The sequence below is a fragment of the Xenopus laevis genome, chromosome 6S (genome assembly GCF_017654675.1).
Source record: "Xenopus laevis strain J_2021 chromosome 6S, Xenopus_laevis_v10.1, whole genome shotgun sequence".
Lineage (NCBI taxonomy): Eukaryota > Metazoa > Chordata > Amphibia > Anura > Pipidae > Xenopus > Xenopus laevis.
The window spans coordinates 136,756,658-136,776,279 of NC_054382.1; the positions used below are offsets into that span (position 1 = coordinate 136,756,658).

General features: G+C 43.4%; 1 protein-coding gene across 35 annotated transcripts in view; it reads right to left on the minus strand.

Annotated features, from left to right (window-relative positions):
- Positions 1-19,622, minus strand: part of scrib.S (scribbled planar cell polarity protein S homeolog) — a 66,728-nt gene that overhangs the window by 34,988 nt on the left and 12,118 nt on the right. For 29 of the 35 annotated variants that reach the window (XR_005962331.1, XM_041568082.1, XM_041568074.1 and 26 more), the window contains exons 4-21: positions 19,153-19,231; positions 18,481-18,570; positions 18,342-18,398; positions 17,707-17,770; positions 17,100-17,174; positions 16,557-16,701; positions 16,057-16,175; positions 14,890-15,089; positions 14,633-14,799; positions 14,256-14,380; positions 13,183-13,302; positions 12,773-12,946; positions 10,194-10,541; positions 7,853-7,915; positions 6,828-6,917; positions 4,813-4,890; positions 3,945-4,265; positions 3,181-3,261 (exon numbers count right to left, since the gene is read on the minus strand). Coding sequence is in view for 34 of the 35 variants with exons in the window: in XM_041568082.1 (XP_041424016.1) it covers positions 3,181-3,261; positions 3,945-4,265; positions 4,813-4,890; positions 6,828-6,917; positions 7,853-7,915; positions 10,194-10,541; positions 12,773-12,946; positions 13,183-13,302; positions 14,256-14,380; positions 14,633-14,799; positions 14,890-15,089; positions 16,057-16,175; positions 16,557-16,701; positions 17,100-17,174; positions 17,707-17,770; positions 18,342-18,398; positions 18,481-18,570; positions 19,153-19,231 (2,396 nt within the window). In the remaining variant the exon portion in view is untranslated. The remainder of the gene's footprint in view (positions 1-3,180; positions 3,262-3,944; positions 4,266-4,812; positions 4,891-6,827; positions 6,918-7,852; positions 7,916-10,193; positions 10,542-12,772; positions 12,947-13,182; positions 13,303-14,255; positions 14,381-14,632; positions 14,800-14,889; positions 15,090-16,056; positions 16,176-16,556; positions 16,702-17,099; positions 17,175-17,706; positions 17,771-18,341; positions 18,399-18,480; positions 18,571-19,152; positions 19,232-19,622) is intronic. The other 6 variants (XM_041568065.1, XM_041568070.1, XM_041568072.1 and 3 more) reach the window with 6 other exon arrangements.

Sequence of the window (19,622 nt, forward strand, 5' to 3'; positions counted from 1 at the left end):
CCTAAACTGACCCTACCATAAGCATCACATAATCCTTCCATGAGAAGAACCCTAAACTGACCCTACAATAAGCATCACACGATCCTTCCATGAGAAGAACCCTACAATAAGCAAACCTACTGGGGGAACACGCTGGGATCTAACATGGTTGCTGCACAGCAAGGAACCTCCAGTCTGGAGATCCCTTAAAAAATAAGTTGAAAAGCAGATAACAAATAAACTCAGTAGCGTACAATGGGATTCTTTGGGACTTATGTTACCTACTGTGTGTCCTGTACTTGTATGACTGCCCCCAATTGAAAAGTTGGTTAGAATTGGCCATACTACAATTTAACTTCAAGATGAACCAACTGTGTGACACTGACAGACTCCCAGGTAAGTACAGGCAACTTGCACAGTATGTGAACTGCTAGCACTCTACTCCTAGTGACTGGATGGGTGAGTGAGTGAGTGGGGGACAGAAAGCAGCACTGACGAGGCAATATTCACCCTTCCCACTGTTACTGAGATGGCAAAGGAGAGAGGAGCCCTCCAGCAGAGAGTGGCCACAGTACAGAACATTACAGGGTATGGAGGAGATCGGGGGTTAGTAAGGAGAAAGGTGCAGAAGAGAGGGATTCCCAGGTCAGCACCCTGAGAAGGGAGAGACATCACCAAACAGAAAAGAGAAAGACTGTTATAAGAGGCAGAGTGACAGCACCCTGATATTTACATGTGGTTTAGTAAAAGCTATGGTGGGTGACAGGGTGCTCTTCCTATTCTGGCCTGCCCTAATGAAAGCCAAGGTGCGTGACAAACTATAGCAGTACCAAGCTGTCCATACATAACATTTTGGGTGGGTTACATTTCTCAGCCTATAGGATTCTAAGATAGCTAATGCTACCTAATACTATCTAATGCTAATACAATCTAATATTATCTAATGCTATCTAATGGCATCTAATATTGTCTAATGCTATCTAATATAATCTAATGCTATCTAGTATTATCTAATGTTATCTAATGCTATCTAGTATTATCTAGTGCTATGTAATGCTAGTTAAAGCTAGGTAATGCTGATATTGTCTAATGCCATCTAATATTGTCTAATGCTATCTAATATAATCTAATGCTATCTATTATTATCTAATGTTATCTAATATTATCTAATGCTAGCTAAAGCTATCTAATGCTATCTGATATTATCTAATGCTATCTAATTCTATCTAATGCTAATACGATCTAATATTATCTAATGCTAGCTAAAGCTATCGATTATCTAATGCTAACTTATATTATCTAATGCTATGTAATGCTAGTTAAAGCTATCTTATGCTGATATTATCTAATGTTATCTAATATTATCTAATGCTATCTAATATTATCTAATGCTATCTAATGCAAGCTAAAGCTATCTAATGCTATCTAATATTATCTAATGCTATCTAATGCAAGCTAAAGCTATCTAATGCTATCTAATATTATCTAATGCTATCTAACGCAAGCTAAAGCTATCTAATGCTATCTAATATTATCTAATGCTATCTAACGCAAGCTAAAGCTATCTAATGCTATCTAATATTATCTAATGCTATCTAATGCAAGCTAAAGCTATCTAATGCTATCTAATATTATCTAATGCTATCTAAAGCAAGCTAAAGCTATCTAATATTATCTAATGCTATCTAACGCAAGCTAAAGCTATCAATTATCTAATGCTATCTAATATTATCTAATGCAAGCTAAAGCTATCTAATGCCATCTAATGCTATCTAATATTATCTAATGCTATCTAATATTATCTAATGCTATCTAATATTATCTAATGCTATCTAATATTATCTAATGCTATCTAATGCAAGCTAAAGCTATCTAATGCTATCTAATATTATCTAATGCTATCTAATATTATCTAATGCTATCTAATGCAAGCTAAAGCTATCTAATGCTATCTAATGCTATCTAATATTATCTGTGATGAAAACTGCTGTAGTTTGTTTGAAGCAATCAGGAAGTGAAGGGAAGATCGTGGGCAAGTGGGACAGCAGCAAACTGCACTACGAGCGAGAGAAGCCGACACCTGGGAACGTATCTGCCTGTGTGATCAGAGGAATCCTGGGAGAACATTCTTTAGCAGGGAACTGCTCATTAACATCGCAGAACTACACAAAGTATTCTTTTTGTGTCTTTGAGGATCCTGGAGGAGTGGGAGATAACAGGAGTTAACTGATATCCAAAGACACAACGTGTGGAGAAGGGGCTAGATTAAATAACTTTGGTGAAGCTTATCTTATATCTTTGCTCATTTAGGAAGCACACACTGAATATATTACCCATATTATCTAATGCTAGCTAAAGCTATCTAATGCTATCTCATATTATCTAATGCTATCTAATATTATCTAATGCTATCTAATATTATGTAATATTATCTAATGCAAGCTAAAGCTATCTCATATTATCTAATGCAATATAATGTTATCTAATGCTAGCTAAAGCTATCTAATGCTATCTAATATTATCTGTGATGTAAACTATATGTAAACAAGCATCTTATAAACAGCTAGGACTTGCAAAACAATTTAATTTCTTCTGTTTGTGACTGAAAGAAGAAAATCTATTTGACTTACAAATAAAAGCGTTTGTTAGTGTAAAGCCTAATCTCTCTTTATAAGATAATACTACCAGCATGGGAGGCTCTTGCTTTAGTGGAAAGTAAGGTGGGTGACAGGGTGCTCTCAGAGGGTGGGTGACAGGGTGCTCTCAGAGGGTGAGTGACTGGGTGCTCTCAGAGGATGGGTGACAGGGTGCTCTCAGAGGGTGGGTGACAGGGTGCTCTCAGAGGGTGGGTTTTGGGAGTATTAGGTCTCCATATCCATGATGGTGCTCCCTGCTAGACGTGTGTGTGACACATGAATATAATCAGAGACTAGAAGAAGAAGAAGCCATGCAGGGAGCAGAATTAGATGGCAAGTTGACAACATAAGTCAAAGAGCCCAAATCAGAGGGAAATGTGACTCACGCACCAGTCACCTTCCCAAAAATAGTTCCCAAGCAGAATGAAGAGCATAGTGATACCCCACATATGCCACTGGCACAGAGTGAGTAAAGGCCATTGTATGTGCCATGGGCTGTGCCTGCTGAGAGGGAAGCGACCCCCAAATAACAGGTGTGTGTGGGATGAAAGGGAAAGATACTTACAGAGATGACTCTGTCTCCTACTCTGAGAGTCCCGTCCCGGTGAGCAGATCCACCTTCTACTATTCTGGAGATGAAGATACCCTGTGCAGGGGCAGAAATATCCAAATTCACTTGTGTGTGATTACATGTACTTGTATATACTGACAGCCAATCTGAATCTTCCACTGCTCCACCCACACACCTTTATACCTGCACACACACACTAACAACACTTAATATGGCTCACTAAGCACACGAGACAGAGGGATAAGGGATAAGCTGTATGACACAAAACAACACAAATCAGCTTGAGACCTCGGTGGGAGAAAGTGCGACTGAATCCAATGAAGTGTGAGCTCATTGGGGGACAACCAGTCAGACTGCACAGAGCCTTAGTCAGCTGATTGCCCAAAATATCCCTTCCCAGGTCTAAGGGGCTCACAGGAGTCATGTAACAGCAGCAGGTTATTTTGGGCACCTCTCTCTCTGCTGCTAAAGCCATTAGTCACTATCCCACCCTGACCTCAGGATTGTGCTGAATCCCCCCCCAATACAAAACCCTCCAGTACATCATTATAGTCACTATCCCACCCTGACCTCAGGATTATGCTGAATCCCCCTAATACAAAACCCTCCAGTACATTAGCACTGACAGATGTAACATAAAGCTACACTGGAGCCTGTGCCACAAGCAATGCCCCTCACTGGCAGATATAGTGACAGCGTTACCCATGCCCCACCAAAGGTATTGAGAGTATTAGTTGTGCCCTACATTAGATACTCACGGTTTCTCCTGCCCGATATGGGGTGCTTCCTACTCCCCCAGCAATACTGAAGCCCAAGCCTTTGTCATTACGTGCCAGGCAGCTAGTGATTCGCTGGCACGGCCTCTGTGGTTCCTCCTCATTTTCCTCCAGATATGGGACAACGCTGAGCCTCTCCCGCGGGTTGTAATCATCCTCGGGGCGCAGGGGTGTCATAGTGATTGGATTCTCAGGCTCCACCATTCTCTCTCTCAGCACAGTCATAGACACCGAGCTCCCCGAACTCCTCAGCGCCTCCACTGCTGTGTGATGTTCTGCATTGTGTAAGTCTACTCCATTCACCTGTATGAGGGGCACCAACATCAGCACTGTGCAAACCAGCAGCCCACCAGTATAGCAGCTCAAGCATGGCCGCCCTCTCTCTTATTTAATTGCACAATGTGCCTCATTACTGTCACACTAACCCATACATATATATGGATATATAGCATGAGTTCAGCAGGATAAGTCTGCTCATAGTCTGTACAGAGACATCCCATAAAACTATGTCATGAGGGTGATTGCTATTTGTTTTGCTAGATGCTTGTGGAAGCCCAGCCTAGGGGCCACATAGGGGGAAATGAGACTGATTGTAGTGCCCAGTGTATCCCTGGAACTGTATAAGGGGGACTTGGCTATGAGTCAGGCAAACCCTGTGCATATGAGGATTACAAATGAAAAACCCATAAACCCCCACATGCACTGACACAGATAACATTGACCCTTTATGCACCGTATTTAATGTATAGCGATGATCATTTACACACCAAACACCCTATCAAGTGGCAGAACTGATCTGTACCCACACTGCACCCCCATTCTTCCCTGTACCCCACACAAGTATTCTCACCTCCAGCAGTTTATCCCCAACTCTCACCCCGGCACAAGCTGCAGGCCCCTCTTCTGCCACTCGAGATATGAAAATGCCCTATGGGAGAAAAGGCAGCGCCTTCCTATGTTACACCTTAATGAACAAATTAGATCAAGCCCCTACCCTGTGTACATTAAGCATGGCTGCGCTCACCCACTTTCTGCCCAGTGTGTATGAACGGACAGTACAAGGAAAAAGGCGGAGTCTGGGAAAAGGGTCAGGAGGAATTTTGGGTATCTACATTATAGTCATTTCTTTAAAACACTTTAATTTTTTGGTGTTCCTGTTCTTTTAAAAAAATAGAAGGAGTCAGAAGTACAATAAATGTCGGTGTCGTAAGTAGAATAGACGTCGGAGTCGTAAGTACAATAGACGTCACAATAAATGTTGGAGGTACAATAAACGTCGGAATCAGAGGTACAATAAATGGAGTCGTAAGTACAATAAACGTCGAAGTCAAAAATACAATAAATGGAGTAGGAGTACAATAAACATCGTAGTTGTAAGTACAATAAACGTCGGAGGTACAATAAACGTCAGGGGAGTCGGAGGTACAATAAACGGAGTAGGAGTACAATAAACGCTGTAGTCGTAAGTATAATAAACACCGGAGGTACAATAAACGACGGAGTCGTAACAACAATAAAGTTGGAGTCAAAAATACAATAAATGGAGTAGGAGGTACAATAAACGTCGGAGTCAGAGGTACAATAAACGCTGTAGTCGTAAGTACAATAAACGGAGTCGTAACTACAATAAAGTCAGAGTCAAAAATACAATAAATGGAGTAGGAGGTACAATAAACGTCGGAGTCAGAGGTACAATAAACGTCGGAGTCAGAGGTACAATAAACGTCGGAGTCGGAGGTACAATAAACGACGGAGTCGGAGGTACAATAAACGATGGAGTCGGAGGTACAATAATAGGAGTAGGAGGTACAATAAACGTCGCAGGTACAATAAACGTCGGAGTCACAATAAATGGAGTAGGAGGTACAATAAAAGTCGGAGTCGGAGGTACAATAAACGTTGGAGTCGTAAGTACATCGGAGTTACAATAAACGTCGGAGGTACAATAAACGTCGGAGTCACAATAAATGGTGTAGGAGGTACAATAAAAGTCGGAGTCGGAGGTACAATAAACGTTGGAGTCGTAAGTACGTCGGAGGTACAATAAACGGAGTAGGAGGTACAATAAATGTCGGAGGTACAATAAACAGTACAATAAATGTTGGAGTCGTAAGTACAATAAACGTTGGAGGTACAATAAATGTCGGAGTTACAATATACGGAGTAGGAGGTACAATAAACATTGGAGTCGTAAGTAGAATAAACGTCGGAGTCAAAGGTACAATAAACGGAGTAGGGGGCGTTGTAAGTACAATAAACGGAGTCGTAAGTACAATAAACCTCTGAGTCAAAGGTACAATAAACAGAGTAGGAGGTGCAAAAAACTGCGGAGTTGTAAGTACAATAAATGTCAGAGGTAGAATAAACGTCTGAGGTACAATAAACAGAGTAGGAGGTACAATAAACGTCGGAGTTGTAAGTACAATAAATGTCAGAGGTAGAATAAACGTCTGAGGTACAATAAACAGAGTAGGAGGTACAATAAACGTCGGAGTCGTAAGTACAATAAACGTCGGAGGTACAATAAATGTAGTAGGAGGTACGATAAACGGAGTAGAAGGTACAATAAACGGCAGAGTCGAAAGTACAATAAACGTCGGAGTCATAGGTACAATGAATGTCGGAGGTACAATAAAGGTGGGAGTCAGAAGTAGCCATGCACCATATTCTCTGGTATCACTGTGCCCTAGAGTTGCCCTGCTCATTGTCACACGGGGGGGGGACATTATCAGTCATTATCTAATGCAGGGAACGTATAGACGGCTTTGGCACAGCCCCCCTGCAATCACTGCTGCCCTCCGGTTGGAAGGTACATGACTGGGGGACTGATCAACAGGAGTGATGCCCTTCCTATGTCTGATTTACCTCATCATTGCCCTTGTAGGGGGTAGAGCCTATGCCCCCTGCGATGCTGATTCCCAGACCCCCAGTTTGGCGCAGGATGGAGAGAGTGAGCTAGAAGCAGAAATGAGAGTCCGTTAGGCAGAAGAGCTGACACAAAGCATCACATTAGGAGAGCAATACGAGGGAAGCAGCACTGGCAGTACTATCTGTCTCAGTCAGTGAATGAGTTGCCCTATCACAGGTTTTATAGCCGCATATATATGGTCTGTGCTGGGTGACTTGGTCTAGGATTCCTTGTAGATCGTCATGTCTTCCCCCCGGTACTTACCCAGGTACAGAGCACTGATCTGCTGCACTTCCTACTCCTGGACTGTTCTCTCCCCCATGTTCAGACCAGAACCTTTACAGCAATTAGTAAATGCAATCTGCACCCAGTACTTACCTTGGAATCTCTGCACCTGGCTAAGAACTTGCTGATACATTACACTGTCCTACCCATGGGGGAGCTGTGCTGTCTGACCATAGGAAAGAGAGCAGCCCAGCAGCACAAGTTCTAGAGACTAGAGGTCTGGAAGTACTGGGGAGGTGTGACGCTGTACAATAGAACAAAGAAGGACAGAAGGAGTCTGACCGGACATGTATGGCAGTTATGGCACTAGATATATACTAGATATACCTGGCAGTTTGGCATCTTATTACAGAGACTGCTTATATAGCACAGGTACAAGCTGCTGCCCTCCAGCTGTTGCTGAACTCAAACTCCTGGCTTAAGGTTATGTGGAAATGCAGGGAGTGTTAGTTCAACAACAGCCAGAGGGAAGCAGGTGGTAAATTCATGGATTTTTGACGCTCTTCATTTAATTGCAGGAAAGGGAAACCCTTACACACGGGAACCAGGATCTCGTCCTGCAAAGAAGGTGAGAGACAAGAGGACAGACAGGACAGAAAGCCAACCTTCCACCAATGAGAGCGGCGCTGAATAAAAGTGAATGTGATTGGTGCTGTGAGGAGACAGACAAGAGAAGCGCCAGGGCTGTGGTACAAACCTCTTCCTCCTCTATCCGAGCAGGTTCAATCAGAAGATTATTCACTTGATCAAACGACACACCCTGTTAGACGGCAAATCCAGCAGAGAGAGACAGGCATGCGGATTAGTGGAGCAAATTACTAGAAAAACTCCCAACACCTTCACCCACCTGTAATGAATGTTCTCAGTGATCAGACAGAGAGAACCCAGCAATGACACCAGACTCCCACCAGCGCCCCCTTAGGCTTAGTCTTACCATGTACATTATCACAAGGGGAAGTTGCCCTTTATATGGACATTTACTATTGTGTGTGTCGTGGAACTGCCTGTGGAACTGAGCCTTTGTAAACTGAGTTTAGCTGCTGATGTAGTGGTAATATCTGCAAGTGATTGGATACATGGAAACAGCCACAATATCAACCTGGGCACAAGGGCTTATTCTCTTGAAGGAACAGGAGGGCTATGAAGCCACTGGCAGGTCCGGGGGGAGTCACGAGGGCACAGTAGCCGTGAGCTCAAAACAAGCTGGAGACAAGTAGGATAACTATGTAATGTTTTAATAACACTGGGGTTTTCCTTATACAGAGTAGGGACACGTGAAACTGCTCACATGACCTCTAAAGTCAACTTGTGATTGGATCTTGCCTTCCAGTTCCCTCAACCAAGAGTGAGGGTTAGAGGCTCCTCAAACTGGGAGATGTAGTTCAATTGCCATTGGTGTGATTAATAAACAAGAACTCACCAAATGGCAAGAGTTCAGTGGGCCATGAATTGGCCGGCTCATAAAATAATCATGGAGAGGCCAAAGCAGGTTCTAGGGAAGTCAGGAGGGAAACGAATGGCAAGTCAAACACTGGTGGGATTCTCTTTACACATCCCTGTTCATAGGGGTCCAGCAAGTGGCTGAATGCAGTGAAAATGGCAAATATAACGAATGAAATGTGTGGGGCCAGCAGTGGCCTGAGTGATAGTAACTAGGGCTAGCAGGGACCATGGACCATAATAACCATAATGATCAGGGACACAATGGTAAATGGACTAAACCATTAGGAAGACTGAACCATAATGAATATGGTCATGAAGGTAGGAAGACTAAGATTAGCTGGACTAAACCATACAGAGAATCAGGTAAAGGCTGGCTAGTTCATTGCAGTTGCAGGTAAAGGCTGGCTAGTTCATTGCAGTTGCAGGTAAAGGCTGGCTAGTTTATTGCAGCTGCGGGTAAAGGCTGGCTAGTTTATTGCAGTTGCAGGTAAAGGCTGGCTAGTTCATTGCAGTTACAGGTAAAGGCTGGCTAGTTTATTACAGTTGCAGGTAAAGGCTGGCTAGTTCATTGCAGTTACAGGTAAAGGCTGGCTAGTTTATTGCAGTTGCAGGTAAAGGCTGGCTAGTTCATTGCAGTTACAGGTAAAGGCTGGCTAATTCATTGCAGCTGCGGGTAAAGGCTGGCAAGTTTTTTGCAGTTGCAGGTAAAGGCTGGCTAGTTTATTGCAGTTGCAGGTAAAGGCTGGCTAGTTCATTGCAGTTACAGGTAAAGGCTGGCTAGTTAATTGCAGCTGCAGGTAAAGGCTGGCTAGTTAATTGCAGCTGCAGGTAAAGGCTGGCTAGTTAATTGCAGCTGCAGGTAAAGGCTGGCTAGTTAATTGCAGCTGCGGGTAAAGGCTGGCTAGTTCATTGCAGTTGTAGGTAAAGGCTGGCTAGTTTATTGCAGTTGCAGGTAAAGGCTGGCTAGTTCATTGCAGTTGCAGGTAAAGGCTGGCTAGTTCATTGCAGTTGCAGGTAAAGGCTGGCTAGTTCATTGCAGTTGCAGGTAAAGGCTGGCTAGTTAATTGCAGCTGCATGTAAAGGCTGGCTAGTTCATTGCAGTTGCAGGTAAAGGCTGGCTAGTTCATTGCAGTTACAGGTAAAGGCTGGCTAGTTCATTGCAGTTGCAGGTAAAGGCTGGCTAGTTCATTGCAGTTGCAGGTAAAGGCTGGCTAGTTCATTGCAGTTGTAGGTAAAGGCTGGCTAGTTCATTGCAGTCGCAGGTAAAGGCTGGCTAGTTCATTGCAGTTGCAGGTAAAGGCTGGCTAGTTCATTGCAGTTGTAGGTAAAGGCTGGCTAGTTCATTGCAGTTGTAGGTAAAGGCTGGCTAGTTAATTGCAGTCGCAGGTAAAGGCTGGCTAGTTTATTGCAGTCGCAGGTAAAGGCTGGCTAGTTCATTGCAGTCGCAGGCTACTTTACAGCAGGAGGCCAGAATGGAAGATCAATCCCAAGACAACAGAATTCCCATTTAGCTGGGGGTGGAAGTAATCACATGCAAATAAATAGCATGCAGGGAGTGCCCAATCATTAATATAAGTGGAAGGATTAAGTGGTACCTTGATATTCTGCTGGGAGTTAAACCGGTCGTCTCTGCTCCCTGCAGCTTCCCAGTCTTTGTCTGGTGCCACCTCATCATCTTCCTCTTCATTTGGCAAAGAGAACCTGGGGAAGGGCCCGTTCTCCCCTTCCTCCCCCTCCTCCGAGAGGCTTCTGGGACTAAAGCCGTGCAATAGGGCCTCCACCACCTCATCATTGGGAAGCTTAGTGATCTTGGCATGCTTCTTATAATGGGGAGTGTCCTTACGAATCAGCCGTCTCTCCACAGGGGAGGCCCGATCTTCATCATAATCCTCATAATCATCATCACAGAGAACAGTGGTCTTGTCTGCAAACTGCACAGTCGGCTGCGGGGAAACGAGAGAAGAAAAAGCTCAGGTTACTGTATCAAACATGGCGGCACAAGACACCATTAAAAGGGATATTTATAAGCCATCTTTATTATTTTATACATTTCGTTTAGAAGATATCTGTACTGCGCATGCCTTTCCTTTCCAGATTCATTTGTATCTCATTGATCTGATTGGCTGAATCTTGCCAGCCAATCCTACTGAAGATATTGAAACGAGGCAGAAAAGATAGGTCAGGTTCAGTCCTGAACTTCTTTATTTGGCTGTTGGTGATGTCTTGAGGAGAGAGCAGCTTGTATGGGGGTGTATCTAAAGTAAATATATCAAATACACATGAATTACGACGATTTTCTTTTTTCTCTGACAGAGGCTGTTGAGAAACGTGAGATCCCCTTTTGGAGGTCATGGTATTGTCTAATATAGTGTCACAATATGGAGGCCAGTAGAGAAGTAATGTGACTAACTGGTGTGGAAGTGATGATGCTGCCTACCTGCTAGAAGAACTTATTTTACTGGTCCAACAAGTTCCCACTGCTGTGAGGCCACTGATTAAGCCCCGCTGGCATCCTGGGCCATGTGGCCAGTTCCCCAGCAGCGAATAAATAAGCCAAATTAGTTTCAGACTGAGATTGAGATAGTCATGTTCACAGAAGCCCAAACATCTCCCCGCAGGCCCCATAAAATAGTCACTATGACACCTTACAGTGGCCCCTCTGGCATGTGCCAGAATCTAAAGCCGGTCCAGGGCTTGACCATACTAAACATTCAGTATAAGGTGAATGAAAAACACACATCCTTTATATACTGTGGCAAAGCAGAGTGAATGGAGCTGCCATATGACTTTTCACATACAACAGCCCATACTCACTTTAAAAGAACAGTTCAGTATAAAAATAAAAACTGGGTAAATAAATAGTCTGTGCAAAATAAAACATGTATCTAATATAGTTAGTTAGGCAAAAATGTAATGTATAAAGGCTGGAGTGAGTGGATGTGTAACATAATAGCCAGAACACTACTTCCTGCTTTTCAGCTCTCTAACTCTGAGTTAGTCAGTGACTATAAGGGGGTGTCACATGGGACATAACTGTTCAGTGAGTTTGTAATTGATCCTCAGCATTCAGCTCAGATTCAAAAGCAACAGAAATGACCCATGTGCCCCCCCCCAAGTCTGTGATTGGTTACTGCCTGGTAACCAATCAGTGGAAAGCAAGAGAGCTGAAAAGCAGGAAGTAGTGTTCTGGCTATTATGTTACACATGCAGTCACTCCAGCCTTTATACATTACATTTTTGCCTAACTAACTATATTAGATATATTTTTTATTTTGCACAGACTATTTATTTACCCAGTTTTTATTTTTATACTGAACAATTCCTTTAAGGGAAGGGACTGGGTACATAGTATCGGTTGAAATGTTAGACAAGACATAGAATAAGAAAATAGAAATAATTAAAAGGTGTGATTAAAAACTGAATTCGAGGAGTTCTGTATACAAAGGATTATGCAGAGAACTCCTTGAATTTCCTTTCCCAAAAAGTGAAAGGAATGTTCCCTTGTGGACACTGCTCGAAATTTAACTTGGTAAAAAAAAAAAAAAAAAAAAAAAGGGGTACAGTTGAAATCGCATACTATTTCGAAAAGTTATGAGGTAAAAAGTTTTTTAACTGCCAATCTCGTTATGTAGTCTCTTATTCAGTGCACTTGATATTTATTGTGAACAACAGTAAGTGATGCCGTATTCTGGGTGGATTTTTCTCCCTTTTCCTGCTTTCAAATTATATAGCTCGGGAGACATTACGGACATTGTCTTTGAGAACTATAACTCACACACAAAGTTTTGAGAAAGTTGAATTCTGGATTAAAAACTGTGGGGGTTCTTTGAATGAATTTTATCCTGAAATTTTCTGAATGCCTTGATTTGTAAGAAGTGACTACCGGTATTTATTTTATTAATTTTTATGAATCAGTATGGATTCATTTGGGGTCCTGGCCGGCCATGTTTTAAGTGAAAATTATATATATATATATATACACACATACACACACACACACATCAACTCAGTATTTTAATCACACCTTTTAATTATTTATTGGTATCCTCAAAAGGAGCTTGGGGATTAAAGATGTATTAAGGATTGATTGGAGAATAATTTTTCCCTTTAATGCCACGTTACTATGTCTCTTTTTATAGAAAAAAGTAAGTAATGCAATGTGTTTGCCTCACACCTCAGTATACCACACCTCCATGTCATTCCCCATTACTTCCTCCTCCTCCAGCACTTGCTTTGTCAGCTTTTCTGTCTGTCTGTTCTGCTGCTCCTCCTGGAATCCCACAGACACTGTGCTGCCGCTGCGCTGGGACTCAGCACTCTGCCTGGAGAGGCCACTCAGCCGCTTGTCCTGGGGAGAGAAGATAAAACAAGTGAGTGTGAGTGCATGTCAGCGAGTGTGAGTGAATGTCAGCGAGTGTGAGTGCATGTCAGCGAGTGTGAGTGCATGTCAGTGAGTGTGAGTGCATGTCAGTGAGTGTGAGTGCATGTCAGTGAGTGGAGTAATAGTAAATGAGTGACATACATCAGCACAGGAGTGCCAGTTAAACAACTGCGGGTAAGTAATAATTCCTGTGGGATACTCACCTCATCTCTGGGAGACCCAGTCTCCTCTTTGGGGGTGTTACTGTCCCCCCTGAGTCCCTCCATGGCTTTCTTCATAACCTTCAGCTCACTGGGGTGTGGGGTGGCTCTGCGCTGCAGTCCCTGGGGATAGAGAAAGGAGTCACTAGTATAAGGGACACAGGGAAGCTTTGGAATATACTAAGGTTATCAAGTCACAAAAAATGTATTGGCTACAGAATCTGTAATCTGTACAAAAGTTAAGCATGATAGTGTCATGATAGTGACAAAAAAGAGATAACAATATAATTTTATACTATTTTCTCTATATAAGAAATGCTGTTATAAAAGTTCATTTATTGAATCATATTAAAACACTTGGTATTTTAAAGTGGACCCATCACCCAGACACAAAAATCTGTATAATAAAAGTCATTTTCAAATTAAACATGAAATCCAATTTCTATTTTTTATTAAAGCATTCATAGCTGCTGTAAGCTCATTTAAACATCTCAGCTGTCAATCATATATTGTCTGCCCCTCCTCTATGCCTTAGGCAATTCCTTTCACTTTCCATTCAGCACTTCCTACATGTCACTGCTCTCCCCACATTCCCCCCAATCTCTTCACCATTTAATTGTGTAGCCAGGACATGGGGATGGACATCAGCTCCCCCATTCTGGGGCACAAACAACATTCTGAGATGATACAAGACTTGCCTTAATAACAGTGTCCACAAAATGGCTGCCCCCTGCTTGCTATAATTTTGAAATCCCAGACTGGGATTTTATTATTTTTCGAAATAATTTATATAGTGTAATTAAAGTTAATTTTGCTTGACTAATGTGACAAAATAGGATTTTGAATAATTTTTGTTGGGTGATGGGTCCCCTTTAATATGATTCTATAAATAGACATTTATAACAGCATGAATATATAGAGAATTTTTTTTTGAATTATATTGATCCAGTACCAAAGCTGCCTCCAGAGAGCCAAAGAGTAGCACATAAGTCTGCAGAGGTACACGTTTTATGTTCAGTCTTTAACAAGTGATTTATCAGCCTCTGCCCCAAGTTTAGAGTCTGCTTATAACTCACCCTTCTTTCTTCAGCAGCTTCATCATCCTCTTCCTCCATGTTAGGCTCTTCCAGGAACTGTATGACACTGACCCGATTGCGGTTGCCATCTGTCCAGCTCTCTTCCACGCTGTTCTGCAGGTTTTCTAAGAAGGGAGTGTACAAACGGCACATGTTACAAGTAGAGGAAGGGAAATAAAGACAAAACAGTCCTTGGAATAAGTATTATACACAGGGCTGCTATACAAGTAATGCTACATCAGCCCTGACTTGCACAGAAGAACTTGCTTTCCAACATTAAAGGGGACACGTAACTTACATTTAAAGTATGAACAATTTCTCTGATTGCTCTAATGAGCCGGGGGAGATTCCAGTCCATCACATTAGCAGACACTTACCCAGACTAGGAGAAGGTTGCTGGGGCAGGAGGTAGCACGTTAGCACCTTAGATCCACTTTTTTCATCATCTTCTGTTTGGAATTTGAGCATCGGTTGCGACTGGTTCTCGGCCAGCCACAGAGCTTTCAGATTGAGGTTGGTCAAGGCAAAAGGGAGGTTTAACAACCTGAAGAAGAGAAAATGGAAACAATGACACCAAAGTGATGAAGAACAGCAACAAGGAGTAAGCTGTATCAGCACAGACACGTGCACTTACCTGTTACCCACCACATCCAGCACATGCAGCTCAGTGGCACCAGCGAGTTCTGGGGGGAGAGTACTGAGCTGGTTATCTCTCAGGGACAAGACGCTGAGACTGGCACAGCCCCCAATTTCACATGGAAGGGAGATCAGTCTGTTCCGATCAACATTGAGATTTGTCAGCTTGGTGAGATTCCCCATGGATTTAGGAAGCACCTGGGAGGGACCAGCAGAGGAAAGAGGCAGTTATATGCAAGGAATCCCAAAATACTTATTTGATTATACAATTCTTAGCCTCAGTAGAGCTGTTTTTACTATTACTCTTCCTCCAATGTTTTAGGGATACAGAGGGGAAATTAACCCCCAACTTGCCTGCCATGCAGCGACGGGACCCCACTGCCATATAAGACAGGGACCCTACATGGTTGCCTTACAGGGCTCAGGCTGGAAGGAATGGAGAGCATACAAGAGAGTGGAGCGCATACAAGAGAGTGGAGAGCATACAAGTGAGCATACAAGAGAGTGGAGAGCATACAAGTGAGCATACAAGAGAGTGGAGACCTTACAAGAGAGTGGAGACCACACAAGAGAGTGGAGAGCATACAAGAGAGTGGAGACCTAACAAGAGAGTGGAGACCTTACAAGAGAGTGGAGACCTTACAAGAGAGTGGAGACCACACAAGAGAGTGGAGACCACACAAGAGAGTGGAGACCTTACAAGAGAGTGGAGAGCATACAAGAGAGTGGAGACCTTACAAAAGACAGCGGAGAGCATACAAGTGAGCATGCAAGAGAGTGGAGAGCATACGAGTGGAGAACTTACAAGAGAGTGGAGGGCATATAAGAGAGTGGAGAGCATACAAGTGAGCATACAAGAGAGTGGAGAATTTACAAGAGAGTGGAGAGCATACAAGTGAGCATACAAGAGAGTGGAGACCTTACAAGAGAGTGGAGAGCATACAAGTGAGCATACAAGAGAGTGGAGACCTTACAAGAGAGTGGAGAGCATACAAGTGAGCATATAAGAGAGTGGAGAGCATACAAGTGAGCATACAAGAGAGTGGAGACCTTACAAGAGAGTGGAGAGCATACAAGAGAGTGGAGACCTTACGAGAGAGTGGAGAGCATACAAGAGAGTGGAGACCACACAAGAGAGTAGAGACCACACAAGAGAGCACATTACCGTCAGCAGGTTCTCAGTCAGGATAATCTCACTAAGATTCTCACAGTCGCCAATAGACTCCGTTAACTGATTCAGACGATTCTGATCCACCTTTAGGATAGACAGCTGCTTGAGCTGACCTGAGACAGAGAGAGAACATGGGCACATGATATAGAGAGAGTACAGGGGAATGCACAGTATATGAAGCAGTGAGACAGAAAATGATGGCAGCTGATTTAGGGTACAAGATGAGAAATGATAGAGGGCTACACATGACAGTCTCTATGTGAGAAACAGGAGGAATTGTGTACAAGGCTGGAAACCCCTGTTGCAGTCTCAGGTGCTAATCCCATAGACTGATACGCTGGTTCCTTAACCTTCCTGGGGCCTATTCAATGATTGTGCTCAGTGAAGTATTTGCCTTGAAATGAGGAGAGAGAGGGAGAAGTGTAGGCTGAAAGGAGAAGTCATATAGTGAGAAGACAGAATCCTGCCCATCACATAGTTACACCCCAACTCACCAAGGCTGGAGGGAAGGGAGCTGAGCAGGTTCTGTGAGAGCAGCAGGTCCGTGAGGGACATCAGACCACTTATCTCTGCCGGGAGATGTTCCAGTTTATTCTCAGACACATCCAAGCAAACCAACCGCCGCAGATTCCCCAGCTCCTGAAAATCATCAGACAAGAGCCCAATCATATATCTGCCTCCCTCAACTTGCTGTGGCCCCAATGCAAATACTAGATTAGAAATAGGGATAGTCAGTGATATTGGTGGTGTTAAGTCAGAATCACTGCCTGGGGCCACCAGGCACTTACTGGAGTATATAGTCTCTTGTCCAAGAGAAAGTAATGTCTAACCCAGAGTACTCACTGGAGTATATAGTCTCTTGTCCAAGAGAAAGTAATGACTAACCCAGAGTACTAACTGGAGTATTTAGTCTCTTGTCCAAGAGAAAGTAATGACTAACCCAGAGTACTCACTGGAGTATATAGTCTGTTTCCATGGACTAGCTAATCCCTAGCAGGCAGTAATAACCACTGAATATAGGTCACTCACAAACTCACCGAGGGCAAAGTAGAGAGCTGGTTCCTGTCCAGCCACAGCTCACGCAGATTTGGTAAGGCACCCAGTGTGTCAGGCTATAGAGAGAAGAGTCAAGAAAACAACTTTAGGTTTAAAGGGTTAATTCCCAAAGGTACAAACTCTTTCTGCAAAGCAAAAGTAACAACGATGTACCCCCAGCTCCCGAGAGATGCCCCCCAAAGGCAGGAATAGAGCAATGAAAGCAGAGGTCAAACTGAGTGGATTTTAGTAATTCAAGATTTGATTCATTCCCTGACGTTATTTTGTCACATAGAGAGAAGCCAATGAGGAGACACAAGTTATTTAGAAATCCTAACAGAGGTCCTGTAGATATTACTGTACAAGTTGTGCCATTCTCCTTTTTTACACAGTAAAGGCAGTGTCGAGAGCAGCCAATAGAGGAACAGACCTACAGACAATTAATAGACACACAGACAGACCTACAGACAATTAATAGACACACAGACAGACCTACAGACAATTAATAGACACACAGACAGACCTACAGACAATTAATAGACACACAGACCTACAGACAGACACATACAAAGAGAGAACCAAGACAGACAGACAGACTCTGGAACTTACCAGAACCTGCAGGTCGTTGCTTCCCAGATCCAACTGCTCCAGTTTAACAAGGAATGAGAGGGACCTAGAGACACAAGGTGAAGATGGAGGACACTCCGTGAGACACTGAAGGGTGTTACAGGGAAGAATGGAAAGATAAGAACAGTTCCCAAAGCACAAGTGCCCCCCTAAATCCTGGTCTGACATGTCCCCGATGTTTCTGAACCAAAACAAAAGTGTCATCCAGTCTGTCTGTCTGGCACAGCAGGGGGTCTGTCCCGTAGATCTATAGGAGGATATACATTTACACCTGGAGTAAGTCAACTCTATAGCAACGAGACTATCGAATATTCCTTTGTACTAATGTCTGTGTGTGGCACAAAGTCTGGTCACAAGGTAAAGAGCTGGGACAAGAGCTTGTGTGTTAGTGCTGGGGGGAGGGTGGCAGGGAGTTGGGGAACAGGTAGCGGGGGTAGGGAAGTGAGAGGAGGGCAATGCTGAGGGTATAAGAAAGTAGGGTAGCAGGGAGTTGGGGAACAGGTACGGGGGGTAGGGAAGTGAGAGGAGGGCAATGCTGAGGGTATAAGAAAGTAGGGTGGCAGGGAGTTGGCTGAGAAGAGAAAAAGCATGGGGGGGGGGTTATAGAGAGAACTCACGTGGGCACAGATTTCAGGAGGTTTTCCCGTAGTTCCAATGAGATGAGGTTGGACAAGCTGTAAGAAAAGCAATGAGTGAGCCCTGTGTGTATTTATAATGTGAGCAATGGGAAGGGACAGTAAGAGGGGGGGCACTCACTTTCCAATATCACTGGGCAGGGTCAGTAAGGAGACGTCATTGAGGGAAAGGTGAGCGAGACTCCGCAGCTGAGTGAAGCCATCGGGCAGCCTGTAATATACACATATCCAGTATTAATAGTCCCTCCAAAACCTGCAGCCCCCAAATACTAATGTGACCCTCATAGTAGTAATTACCCTGCAGCACCAGAGCCCATTGCTCCCACTAATTGCTCCCCTGCAGAGATACGGCCCCAGGGTCATATTTGCACCAGGACCCCCCGCACAACAGGATTCTCTCCCACTGCCCCTTCCTAATTACACCACCACCCCCAGGGGTCACACGGCATGAGGGCAACCTGAAGCCTGGAAATGTAATCTTTGTAATTGTTCTTTTATATAATAGAGTGAGATACTGAGAGTATGTGAGTGTATATTGAGTATCAATTAATCTCAGGTTTATATTCGTGTACTCGGCTGCTCCTCCTCTTTTGCTGTCTTTAAGTTTCTTTGTGGGTTGGAACGAGGGGAGGATTGAACTTAAATCTGGCCACTAGGTGTCCCTGTTGCTTTATTGTGGGACAGGCTTATTTACTATAACATACTATATAATAAAAGCCTGTTATTCAAGAGGTTACAGGGTCAGTCTGGGGGACACACACCAGGTTGGAAGAAAGGGGGGAGAGCACATTACCTGGACAGGGGGTTCCCACTAAAATCAGCAATCTCCAGGGACCTGCAGAACTTGATGCTTTCTGGGAGGTCAGGAATGTCTGGAACAAGAAACACAAGTCACTGACTGAAGTTGAGGAAACTAAAGCTTTGCTGGAAGGTGAGTGACAGCGAGAGGAAAGCTAATGTTATAGTAAGGGGGAAGGTGGGAAGGAAATAGTTAATATTACAGTAAGGAGGAAGGTGGGAAGGAATGAGTTAATAGTACAGTAAGGAGTAAAGGAAAGAGTTAATATGACAGTAAGGAGTAAAGGAAAGAGTTAATATGACAGTAAGGAGTAAAGGAAAGAGTTAATATGACAGTAAGGCGTAAAGGAAAGAGTTAATATGACAGTAAGGAGGAAAGAGTTTATATTACAATAAGGGGGTAGGAAAGAGTTAATATGACAGTAAGGAGTAAAGAGTTAATATGACAGTAAGGAGTAAAGAGTT